The following is a 13537-nucleotide window of genomic DNA, read 5'->3' on the forward strand; positions in this document are numbered from 1 at the left end:
ACGGCTGCTTGTGCATCAGGATGGAGTGCACCAACAACCATCTCCAGCACAGATGGGACCGCGGGCTCTAAAAACAGAGTGGCACACAACATTGCACACAAATGTACAAAAAGAGTGGAATCAGCGCATCAGTAATGGGAAAGGAAGGAGGGACCATGGCTCAGAGGAGGGAAAAAGCCGGAGCTGGCTCTGTTGCCCGTCAGCCAACCCTTATCTGAAGAATTCCCCTCTGGAAACCTTTTCACCGAGCAAAAATTACTAATGGCCAGCAGTTGCTCTGGCTGCATCAGATAGGATGATTTCTTTTCGCTTTCCCTCTTCCCGTCCACCTCGGTCTTTCTGCCCAGCGTCCTGCTTCCCTCATTCTTTCGCCTTCACAGTAAGTAGCGTTAAATCACAGCAAATTAAAAACCTGGGCCCAAAGCACTTGAGAGCAAAGCACTTTTGACACGAGCTACTAGTTTCATCAGATAACGAATGAATGCTGTTCCACAGTCTCTCAACACTTTTTCTAATTTCTTTTTCAGGCGTCTGGATGACTTTAGTCTATCATTCATTATTTCAACAACAAACTATATTTGGTCAAGAAAGAGTCCAAAGTAACTTACTCTCAATTTCCACACGCATAGAAAAGCAACAAATATCAGAAGGCACGTTGAGATCCAATGATTAAACCTGATTGCTCAGAGTAGAATTATACATTTTCTCAGGCCAACTCAATTTATTCATTCCTGCACTTCAAATTATCTTCACACAAGATGAGTTTAAGACTATCAGTTGTATTTAATCTCGCAGATAATGTTCTTAAATAAAGTGTCAGAGATGCACCTTTTCCTTTGTACCCGTGCTGTTGTGCTGTCTGTTGTAATTTCATATCCCAGCTACCACAACACCCTTTTCTCTAAGTAAATCAGCCTTGTCCCTGTCTGTGATCTTTTTACACCCTTCCTTGAATCTGTCTGCTGGGAGGTTCTTATTCGTAGCCTCAAACCTCACCTACTTGCTCTTGCTTTAGGAAACAGGACATTCATGCTCCACCTACTGACTCTCATCTTCATCCAAAAGGTCGATGCTACTTCCAGTAAGCACACTAAATGAATTTCCAAGTATTTTCTTGGGGAAAAAGAAAATTTGTGGTTGTTCAGCCTGGAGAAGAGAAGGCTCCTGGGAGACCTTCAAGAAGCCTTCGAGTGCCTGAAGGGGGCCTACAAGAAAGCTGGAGAGGGACTTTTTACAAGGGCATGTAGCAATAGGACGAGGGGGAACGGTTTTAAACTGAAAGAGGGGAGATTTAGATGAGATCTTAGGAAGAAATTCTTCCCTGTGAGGGTGGTGAGACACTGGCCCAGGTTGCCCAGAGAAGCTGTGGCTGCCCCCTCCCTGGCAGTGTTCAAGGTCAGGTTGGATGGGGCTTGGAGAAACCTGGTCTGGTGGAAGGTGTCCCTGCCCGTGGCAGGGGCGTCGGAACTAGATGGTCTTTAAGGTCCCTTCCAACCCAAAGCATTCTAGATTCTATGATTCTACTGGATTGCCTCCACACTTAGGAGGAGAAACTCAGTCTTCAATGTCCCCTCATTAATCACCTTCACGTATTTCTTCCAGGGTGCCTACAAACCACCCACACTCATTTCATGGAAGTACTGATACCACTCTGACACCAATATTTGTATTCTACCTTTTCCATCACTGTACCTAATGGTATCACTCCACCTAAATATATTCCATCAAAGCTCTTCAGAGCAAGAAACACCTTCCCTTACATCCGCATATCAGCTATCACGGCTGGATTCTGGTTTACAACTAGAAATGTACAACTAGAATCACTAGTCTCCCCATGCTGCACTACAAAATTCACCCTAATTCAGAATAATGTTGCAAGGTTTAAGGTCAAAACCTCACATCTTACATGTTCATTTCTCAGTATTACCCATATTGGTCCTTCAAGAAAGATTTTTCTCCCAGTTTTTAACTGGATCTTGCACAACTGAAAAATGTTCTTTGTGCCAAAGAGTCTCAAAGCACTTTACAAACTTAAAATGCAATTTTAACAGGGATCATCTAATCCTCAGCTGAAATCCAGCCAACTCCTCAGTGAAATATGGCAAGCCTTTTATGAAGCAGACAATTGTAACAATAAACGCACAACACATTAACCAAATGTAATAGAAGGTAGAATTTAGATAAGCAGAAATTTGTTCAAGACATTGGGATTAACACTGTTTCTTTTCAAATCAGGACTGTCAAACACTAACACGAACACATTTTTCACTGTGGTCATTTAAAGTTTACAAAGGAGGGTAAAAAATCATTTTTATCTTCCGCAATGAAAGTCGAAGAATTTCATCAAGCAGTTTCTGTATCTTTGATTTGAAGAAACAAAGATTGTGCCTTGCTTGCAGGAAAGAAAAACATGTATTATAGGGATATAATTTCAGTTAAGACAGCAGAGGAATGAGTAAAGAGTGAAAAACAGCAAAATGCGTCAGCACAGGAAGATTTAAGGCATCACTTACGCTGACATGTTCCTCCGTTAGTAGGATCACCGTAGTAGCCCGAGATACAAGTTTCACAGTGTTTGCCAGTTGTCAGATTTTCACACTTCTCACAGATGCTTTCATTTACACACTTACTGTGCCCGTTACACTGGCAGGCTGAAGAAAACAGAAAAGGATGAGTATTTGTGCCCAGATATAGCACTTCACAGAGAGCGTCAGCAGCCTGTGCTCTGCAGAGGCTGAATGACACCATTTCATTCACCTTCCAAAGAGGTTCTTCCAGTCTTGCTAGCAATACATGAACTCAAAGAGAAGTGCATATTGAAAACCTAAAATTTAAAGCAACACACGGAAAACTGAACTCCAAAATGTTACATGTGTATTGGACAGACAGGACTGGAAGCAGCTGGTGTGACAGATTTACAAGGAGCAATGGGGATGAAAGGGTTTAGCAGCAGTCCAAGTAATTTTATTCTACATGTTTGGTGTCAAAAACATTATTTCAGAATCACTCTGAGCATTACTGACGGTTAAATCAACCTTCAAAGAAATAATTGTCTTTCTTTTAAACAAGCCTAAACCAAATAAATAAACAAAAGTTAAAAACTTGGCAAAGGTTTGTAGGGAAAGGAAAAATGTCTCTAGAGTAATGCATAGGCAAGTCTTCATGCAGCAAATCTCTGCAGCTCACTTAGAGATACCTACAGAACTCCTTCCATCTCAAAATGGACATTTTGATTGGACATTAGGAAGAATTTCTTCTCACAAAGGGTCATTAGACATTGGAAGGGGCTGCCCAGGGAGGTGGTGGAGTCACCATCTCTGGAGGTGTTTAAGAAAAGACTGGACATGGCACTCAGTGCCATGGTCTAGTTGACATGGTGGTGTCAGGGCAATGGTTGGACTCGATGATCCCAGAGGGCTCTTCCAACCTGATTGATTCTGTGATTCTGTGATTTCTCGTTTGTCTTCCAAGCTCTTTTCCTCTCTCCATTAACAGGAGGGAACACAGACATCACTACAGCCTTAAAAAGTCTCTCCCTTTGCACTTAACCGTTGCTACCATCAAAATGTTCGAACAATTAAACGCTGCTCATTTACCTGGGCACTGAATAAAGGACCAGTTATAGTTGTTCTCCACAGGACACATGCTGACATTAAGGACGGGCTCCAAGCTGTGTTTCCCTGTTGAGGACGGGGTTGGCATCTTGACTGGACCTCTGTAAGAGCCTTCGATGCACTTCCCCTTGCCGGTGTTGCTGGGATCGGTGCACCAGCCGCAGCCGGGCTGCTCCAAACAGTGAGCACACGTGCAGTAGCCTGAACAGTTTTCAGCTATAAAAAAACAACCAAACAAACAACAAATTGTGGAATAAATCAGTGTCCCGAAACACAGGCGACAATGAATGCAGAAACCCTTGTATGGTTTTTGTGACCTTAAGTGGTTATGCCACCAAATCTGTAAATATTCTGATATTCATGGTAACACATATATATATATTCCCTCCTATCAGCATATTTATTCTAGAATCTAAGATAACTATTAACACAAAGGTTGAATTAATCAGTGAGTTATGAAACAACGCAATACACAACGTTTTTTTAACCATTAAACACCGCCCACTACAATCAGAGGTCAATGTTCCCAGCTACAAAAGATTTACAACAGATCAGCTTACAAAATGAGCCATCTGGAAGCAAAGGCTAAAACACAGTTTGTTTACTCGCTTTTGAGTCTCTTCTTACCACACGTTTTAATATCACACACTACTATTTCGAGTATTTATCTGAGCCAAAAAGCCCAGAATACAAATAGAGAATGGAATTTGTCTTCTTAGGATGCTCAGAGTGCCACATGCAGATCCCCCGGGCCCAGCAATCAACTAAATCAGGGAAAAGCCATCGCCATCCTTTAACTGTTCCTTTCTCCAATGGGATTGTATTTCAAACAAACTCTTTATATTTAGGAAAGTTTTTCTATTCCTTTCCAAATACCATCTTAAAAAATATTTTGTAGCTTCTTGGTGTTCTAAGATGAGCAGACTTTCTATCTTGAAATTTAAATTGACAATATTTGACTTAAAAAAGTAGTAGAAAAACATTGTTTTCCATTATTTCAGCTTACTCATCTCCTGCCTGATGCTTCCTCCAACTTTTGACCTCCGGCAACACGGGAAGTTCACACTCTCATGTTTGAAAGTTACCTAAAACTAATTTTCTCCATCTCTTATTTTGCAACACTCAGAGCTACCCAGGCTTATTCTCATCAGCTTCCAAAAGTTCCTGGTGCAACTGCAGCAACTTAAACTGCCCAACTTCCCTCCTGTGGAACAGATGTACTTCTCTCCTTCTGCTACCCTGAGAGCTCTGGCTTTCCTGACGGCCCTGCCCACACTCAGCTCCTAAAGAATTCAACAGAAATAAAAATAATTTCTAAAACCATTTGAACACTTTTTGAATTTCTAGACTATTTCATCCCAGTTTGAAAACAAAAAGCAATATTCCAAAGCACCATAAATCTTTTGCTCTTTGCTCATATCTACATAACAAAATCATTTATTTAAAGTAAGTCAGAAATTCCTACTGTGGGCTATACATAGAGAAGATGAAGACTTCAGAACAAAACACTCGTGTAAACCCTAATTTGAATTTGAAAAAAGATAATCTAATATTAAATTACATGGCTCCATAAATGAATAAAAGAGATACAGAAGAGACACAAGCAGAAGTTAATCACATGAAATTAATCACATGAAATTATGTAACAATTAATCTGAAGGGCAGGAACTCAAATAATGAAACAAGTACTTCTCTGTCTGAAAAAAAAGTGGAGATTTCATCATCTCACTTGAAAGCCTTCACTATCTGCCATTTAGTTTAATTGATAGTTCCCGTAACCAGGACCTAATTCTGTTTAACGCTTCGCTGAGACCAACGGCATGAGGTTCAACAAGAACAAGTGCCGGGTCTTACACTTGGGCCACAACAACCCCACGCAGCGCTACAGGCTGAGGGAAGAGTGGTTAGAAAGCGGCCCGGTGGAAAGAGACCTGGGGGTGCTGATCGACAGCCGGCTGAACATGAGCCAGCAGTGTGCCCAGGTGGCCAAGAAGGCCAATGGCATCCTGGCCTCTATTAGGAATAGTGTAGCCAGCCGGTCTAGGGAAGTGATCGTCCCTCTCTACTCGGCACTGGTGAGGCCGCACCTTGAGTACTGTGTCCAGTTCTGGGCCCCGCACTTCAAGGAAGATGTTGAGGTGTTGGAGCGAGTCCAGAGGAGGGCAACCAAGCTGGGGAAGGGTCTGGAGGGTCTGACCTACGAGGAACAGCTGAGGGAGCTGGGGTTGTTTAGCCTGGAGAAGAGGAGGCCCAGAGGTGACCTTAGTGCAGTCTATAACTACCTGAAGGGAGGTTGTGGCGGAGTAGGAGTCGGCCTCTTCTCCTAGGCAACTAGCGATAGGACAAGAGGACACAGCCTCAAGCTTCGCCAGGGGAGGTTCAGGTTGGACATTAGGAAGCATTTCTTCTCATAAAGGGTCATTAGCCATTGGAAGGGGCTGCCCAGGGAGGTGGTGGAGTCACCATCTCTGGAGGGGTTTAAGAAAAGACTGGACATGGCACTCAGTGCCATGGTCTAGTTGACATGGTGGTGTCAGGGCAATGGTTGGACTTGATGATCCCAGAGGTCTCTTCCAACCTGATTGATTGATTGATTGATTGACATGACGCAGGACAGAGCTGCACACAGCAAGCTCCTGGGGTCAGGCACTTCTTTTTTTTTTTTAAAATCCCCTGGAGAGCATGACCGATGTGCAGAGTTTGATGGCTTTTGCTAGAGAACGTCCCCAAACACAAGACTCCAGCCCACCCGTCAAGACGCAGAAGCAATTACTCACGCGGACAACTGCTCATGGTGTACCACTCCATGCACTGCCCGTAGGGGAAAGAGGCCACGTAAGCGTTGGAGTCCACGCACTGCTTCATGTTGCTGCACCACATGCACTCGGAGCTGCCGCTCGTGCACTCCCCACACATGGTCCGCAGGGCGCAGGGCGTGCGGCACTGCTTGGCGCTGTGATTCGCTGTGGGCGGGAGGACAAGAGTCAGCTTTCCTCACGAAAGAAACAGGTAATGAGCCCCGAGATAGAAAGGCAGAAGATAAAAAGCCCTGTCTATTATTCAGGTTGAAAACCAGTTCGATCTCACAGACTTGAAACACTTCGTTTGGGGTGTGGTGTTGCTGGATGGAGCTGGAGATACGTGATACCACGGTGAACATGAGGAATGCAGTAAGTACTGTAAAATCATTTCTCTTATTATGTATCCTCAATGAGTGTTAATGCTTTTTAAGGTATCCACCTTAAAAATAATTTAAATGGGGTTATGAATGGGGTTATGGGGGAGGTTCAGGTTGGACATCAGGAAGCATTTCTTCTCAGCAAGGGTCATTAGACATTGGAATGGGCGGCCCCGGGAGGTGGTGGAGTCACCATCTCTGGAGGGGTTTAAGAAAAGACTGGACATGGCACTTAGTGCCATGGTCTAGTTGCCATGGTGGTGTCAGGGCAATGGTCGGACTTGATGATCCCAGAGGGCTTTTCCAGCCTGGTTGATTCTGTGATTCTGTGAATGTGGCCTTTATCTTTCTGCAGGTCTGTTGATGTGTTCCTTAGCTATTCTCCCAACCGAAGTGTTGGGAAGAAACCTCATGTTTTATGTGGGGGATGTATTTTAAGTTGTTCAATCAGTTCCACACATGAAATGAGTATTGAAAGCACAACTAACTCAGGATTTCTGGTGTGCCCCAGTGCTTTATCATCTATTTCAAGTAACTATTCTCCGACCATAAAAAACAAGTTAAAGGTTAAACCAATTCAAAGTGCTGCAAGTTAAAATATACAAAATTTTGAGTTCAGGTTCCACGTTTGTGATCTGCATCCTGCACTTCCTCAAAGAATGATTCAAAGTGGTGAGGCTTACTTAGAAATTTTATGTAATCGGCCAACGTTCTTAAAACTTAAAGAGTCAATAATTGGTATTCAGAAATAATCAGCTATAATGGAGAGTTAACAGACCAAGCCATTTGAAAAGACATGCAGCTCCAACAAAGGTAGAAGAGTTTTCCCAAAAGCCCACAGCTTCTTTTTCAAAGTTCTCCTATCTCCAAAGTGTCTTGCCCAATTAATTTCAAACTTTGATAAAATCCTCCTCTGGCTACGGAGCAGAGGAGGGGAGAAAGGGGAGTTCAGTTGGAAAGTAGCTTTTATTTAATTTATTTTTTTTTAAACAGGAGATTGCTCCATACCATAATTAACCTAAATGTCACATTCAGGTATGCAATTTAGAGAAAAATAATTAAACTACAATGTACTTCAAACATTTTTACAGTTAACAGCGTAAATGTAGAGCTATTTTTAAAATCTCCGATTCCTGTATGAAATACCTCCACAAGACACTTTTTCAGAACTATTTTTCTTCGGCAAAGTCATGATGCAGCTAGTTTTAAATGTCATGATGATCCTCTTTACTCTCTAGGAAATATAAATATTTATTAGTCCACCCGCTCCCCATGAGAGACACAAGTCAGCTACCGTTACCTGGCCTTTCGCAGACACTGCCGTTGACTTCGTTGATACACGTCGCTGCCTTCAGTCCCTGCTGGAAAGGCTCGGCTAAATAACCACAAAATCCAGCATCGCTCGGTTCGTCGGGGAGCCACTGGAGCAGGGTGTTGGTGAAGGGAGACATGTCTTCCCAGCACCAATACGAGATGTTGATTTTCCTCAGTCCAACCCACGGAGTCAAAGTTTTGGGCTAGAAACAGAGGGAAATGGTAGATTTAATAGCCAGTTTTATTACCTCAGGTATTAAAAGAAAATACACATCACCATGTAGTGCTCATAACAACTTTGCCAGGTTACGTGTTGCAAAGATGTAATAAGGGAAATATTTGTTTCTCAGTGCTATCACAATTAAATGCCACGGAGATAGAGAAATCCTGCAGGAAGCACCAATACTTTTTTTTTTTAAACATGTCCTGGTTTCATTGGGATTTGGTTTCAGTTTGGGGCCAGCCATGGTGATCAAGGCCCTTGGCGGTTAAATGCAGGGCAGCTGACCCAGGCTGGCCCACAGGTGTATTCTGTATCATTGACATCAAGTTCACTATGAAAGAGAGGGTTTGCTAGGAAAAGGGGGGACTCTTCTTGCTCTCTTTGCCTCTCCTTCCTTCTCCCTCTTCCTCCTTGTGATTCCTGGAGCAAATTGCCAGTGCTCTGCAGATAAGTATAGTTTTGTGTTGTCATTTATATTGATTTCTTCATTTCACTAAATCTGTTCAACTTCAACCTACAGGTCGTCCCTCCTTTTCCCAATTCCCTTCCTCATTTGGTGAAGGGACATTGGGTGAGACAAAAACTGTTTATTGTTTAGCCCCGGGCACAGGCTAAATGTGGACAAAACGGCATTTGTAGTTATCTAAACCAGGAGAGGAACAAGTTGCTCTTTATATATTTGTGACTTCTCTAAATGGCTAGACACAGGAAAAAAAATTCTGGAGCTACAGTTTGACATGAGGAAGAAAACCAGCCGTCCCCTATACAATTTAAATCATAGAATCATTTTGGTTGGCAAAGACCAGTTCTGGGCCCCGCACTTCAAGAAAGATGTTGAGGTGTTGGAGCGAGTCCAGAGGAGGGCGACCAAGCTGGTGAAGGGTGTGGAGGGTCTGACCTCCGAGGAACGGCTGAGGGAGCTGGGGGTGTTTAGCCTGGAGAAGAGGAGGCTCAGAGGTGACCTTAGTGCAGTCTACAACTACCTGAAGGGAGGTTGTAGCGCAGTGGGAGTCGGCCTCTTCTCCCAGGCAAGTAGCGATAGGACAAGAGGACACAGCCTCAAGCTTCATCAGGGGAGGTTCAGGTTGGACATTAGGAAGCATTTCTTCTCAGCAAGGGTCATTAGACATTGGAAGGGGCTGCCCAGGGAGGTGGTGGAGTCACCATCTCTGGAGGTGTTTAAGAAAAGACTGGACTTAGTGCCCTGGTCTAGTTGCCATGGTGGTGTCAGGACAATGGTTGGACTCGATGATCCCAGAGGTCTCTTCCAACCTGATTGATTCTGTGTGACCTTTAAGATCATCAAGCCCAACCGTTAACCTAACACTCTACCTACTCTACAGTCTGGCTAGAAGAGCTCTGCTCTTCAAGAGTGTGTATATACAGAGGGGTGCAGAGACAGTAGGTTAAATCTAAGTTAGTGTTGCTGGCAATAAAATTCTCAACATGAAGAATCCTTAACACAACTATTCCTCCTGGCAATTTATTTTTTGGCCCACTTTTATTTTGGGGAGAGGCATTTTAACTGTATTGGTAGGATATGTTATTTTACTGTTAAAATCTTTTCTCCACCAAAACACTTTGGTGGCACAGCTGTCCTAGGAAGGCTTTAGACCATATGTCCTCCCTTACTGCTATATATAACCATCACCTACTTCAAACTGATTTTATGCACTCTTAAACCTTAGAGCTGCAACTTCTAACAGCAACAGGGTTACACAGCACTATGTGCCAACACCACCATGTTTTCTTATTATTACAAAACATCTACACACAGCTGACTTAAAAAAGGAGTAACTGCAAAATACAGCCTCCCCAGCACAGCAGCAAAAATTCAAGCACCAGATACACGATGGCTTTTTAGCAAAGGCATTTTTCCACGTTACAAGCAGTCAATACTACTATCCACTAAAAAGGGCCAATAGTTTCTTTAGATTTCTAAGGCTCGCTTTCTAAATGATAATGAAAAAAAAAACAACCCACAAATTAACAATTTTTTTCACCCCAGTGTAAGGGTTCAAGCACTATGAGGGAAGGGTTGCCATGTGTCTTTAGGAATTTACACTAAACTACCACGATATCCAGAACCACCTGGAGTTGTTCAAACCACGTACTTTTACAGTATCCCGGGCTTGGCTTCCTCTCTTTACAAAAGACTTAACAATCAGTCTCATCTGAATTGCACCTTACCTCATCTTGGCTAAACTGAATCCCCTCTGAGACCCCGTAATTTTTGAAATGCCACTTAAAAATTACAAAGGGAATCAAAGCAGGAAATGTTCTCGTTTCAACAGGGGAATATTTCTCTTTAGTACTGAAGTACATTCTCCTCTGAAAAGTAGCAATCCTACTGTCTCCAGTCTCATTTTTCACAGAATCACAGAATGTTAGGGATTGGAAGGGACCTCGAAAGATCATCTAGTCCAATCCCCTGCCGGAGCAGGATTACCTAGATCATGTCACACAGGAACGCGTCCAGGCGGGTTTTGAATTTCTCCAGAGAAGGAGACTCCACAACCTCTCTGGGAAGCCTGTTCCAGTGCTCAGTTACCCTCACTGGAAAGAGGTTTTTCCTCATATTTATGTGGAACCTTCTGTGTTCCAGCTTGCACCCATTGCGCCTTGTCCTGTCAATGGATGTCACTGAGAAGAGCCTGGCTCCATCCTCATGACACTTGCCCTTTACATATTTATAAACATTAATGAGGTCACCCCTCAGTCTCCTCTTCTCTAAGCTAAAGAGACCCAGCTCCCTCAGCCTCTCCTCAGAAGGGAGATGTTCCACTCCCTTAATCATCTTCGTGGCTCTGCGCTGGACTCTCTCTAGCAGTTCCCTGTCCTTCTTGAACTGAGGGGCCCAGAACTGGACACAATATTCCAGATGTGGCCTCAGCAGGGCAGAGTAGAGGGGGAGGAGAACCTCTCTTGACCTACTAACCACACCCCTTCCAATACACCCCAGGATGCCATTGGTCTTCTTGGCCACAAGGGCACACTGCTGGCTCATCGTCATCCTGCTGTCCACTAGGGCCCCCAGGTCCCTTTCCCCTACGCCCAGGTCCTTTTCCCCTATTTTTCCTACATAAAACTCTTCCCAACCGCCAGCCCTGCCCACAGTGGCCTCTGGGACCCAAGAGAAGTTACTCTCATGTGCTGTCAAGCCACAGCACCTCTGCAGCCCAAACCAGGATTTCAGCAAAGCTGTACAGAGTCATTCTTTGTTAGGGCTTTAGCACCACCTACACAACCTGCTCTGAATACCTCCACACTTGTGCCAGGGACTGGGAAAAAAAAATGTATTTATTTTATTGGGGCATGAAGAAGGACAGATTCCAATTGACTTCTCACCAGCTCTGCCACTAAATCAAACATAAATAACTCCAAATAAGCCAAGCAGCTCTATGGAGTAAGAAGCCGACGTTTTAAACAGCTGCTTTTCTGAGTGGAATAAATAACTTTAAATGCTTTACATTAAGCACCTCCGGTGCCCCTACGAGACCTTTATTTATAAAATATTGTGTACAAGTCACGAGAGGACTCCTGCCGCAGTCATGTATCCCACAAGAGAAATGCGTGTGTGATTTCATTACAGAAAGCGATACCTTTGAGGCACCGTGTGTGTTTATGTTTATCTTTCCCATTTACATTCTCTACAATTTCAGTTCAAAAGCACCCATAGGGTATGTTGAATTTCAAAAGAAAAATCAGTCCTTTTCAGTTAAGAGGCATGTCTGTTCTGCACAGAACAGACAATACCACAGCAAGGACTTTTCCACAGTCAGGGCTTAATTACTCAGGGGACATAAAAGAGAAGCACTCACCGAAGACTGCATCTTTTGCAGCTCCTTTAGAACAAATTCTACCTTTTTCTGGGTCGTGAGGGAAGCCAGCAAAGCACCGTTGGATCTGCAGGACAGTTTGGCATGATCATAGTTCTCCTTCGCGTTTGTAATTTTCAAGCAGGAGTTGCCAACCAAATGCCAGCTTGTTCCGCAGATATTCTCTGGGGGGAAAAAAAAAGAAATAAATCCAGAGATGTGAGCGACCTTCACAACGTTTAAAGTAGTGAAAGAGCCAAAATAAACCAAATTAAACCCTACAGCCCCATCCCAAACCAGCATGACTTATCAGCATGCTCAGAAGTATCTTTGTATAATAGTACCAGAGGAAAAGGAAAGCTGTTTAGGGGAGCTGAAGTGCGATGTCAGCACTTAGTTATCTGCAGCAGGTAGTAAAAGCACTTACTACAACGTCAAACAGTAAAATCATTGTAGAAGAAAGAGCAAAGGGAAGCAAATGAGTATTTTGATGATGGCTTAAAGCCACTTCTTCAACCACAGTTGCTAGGATCCCCTTCGACAGAAGAGGGTGGTTGTGCTAATCTTGTCCACAGCACCGAACTTGCAGGATTAATCCCTGTTTCATCTTGAGCACAGCCATGCCCACTACTGAAGAACTCTTTCTACTTTGTGGTTAATTGTTTCCCTCGCTCATAATTACCCTTACACAAAAACCTGATGGACATTTTCAGCGTGAATTTCTGCAGAGCTGATGTCTGGTTGCAACGTCTTGGTTTAGATTTATCCAACAGATTGAGAAGCTCTCAAGTGGCAATTTTTCAGGTGGGCTTTTTACACATATGATCAAGTCACCCCCTTTTCTACAACAAATCAAACAGACCAAGATCTTTATCTATCTCATTAAAAGATGTTTTTCTTGCTCTAATAGCTCTTCTCCAAAGTCTCTTCATTTTTTCACTCTTCCAGACCAGCAAATTTCAGACATGGACACGTCCAGACCTATCAGAGTTACTAGGGGAAGGCTTCCATGCCCAGTAAAAGGTCCTGTCTATGTTGGTTTTTTCCCTTTCTCTTTATTTTATGAACTGCAAATGTTAACCACTAAAGATGCTGTATTTTTCTCCCAGCCACTGGGGAAAAAAAAATGTTACTACAGGAGGACTAATAATCAACTCCTATGAGCTCCCACTGGAAACACTCTAATAAGAGAATTTTCCTTATACACTTCAGGTGTTATTTGCCTAATTTGTCCAGTATGTGCAATTACGCTTTTGCATATTCTAGTTTCTAAAATTAAATAGCATGCCTTATTGAATCTAATATCTTGCAGAAGCCTATTATATCAACAGTACTGCTTTTATCAAATGGAAAGAGAGAGATGAAATACAGCCTAATAATTATACAAATG

The 13537-nt window shown here is 43.2% G+C and overlaps 1 protein-coding gene across 2 annotated transcripts in view; it reads right to left on the reverse strand.

Moving 5' to 3' along the window:
* ATRN (attractin) overlaps positions 1-13537 on the reverse strand; it is a 194611-nt gene that overhangs the window by 95765 nt on the left and 85309 nt on the right. For both annotated transcript variants that reach the window (XM_068402627.1, XM_068402628.1), the window contains exons 15-19: positions 12151-12332; positions 8093-8309; positions 6392-6577; positions 3597-3830; positions 2514-2651 (exon numbers count right to left, since the gene is read on the reverse strand). In XM_068402627.1, coding sequence (XP_068258728.1) covers positions 2514-2651; positions 3597-3830; positions 6392-6577; positions 8093-8309; positions 12151-12332 — 957 coding nt within the window. The remainder of the gene's footprint in view (positions 1-2513; positions 2652-3596; positions 3831-6391; positions 6578-8092; positions 8310-12150; positions 12333-13537) is intronic.

Source organism: Nyctibius grandis, chromosome 6 (genome assembly GCF_013368605.1).
Source record: "Nyctibius grandis isolate bNycGra1 chromosome 6, bNycGra1.pri, whole genome shotgun sequence".
NCBI classification, from domain to species: domain Eukaryota; kingdom Metazoa; phylum Chordata; class Aves; order Nyctibiiformes; family Nyctibiidae; genus Nyctibius; species Nyctibius grandis.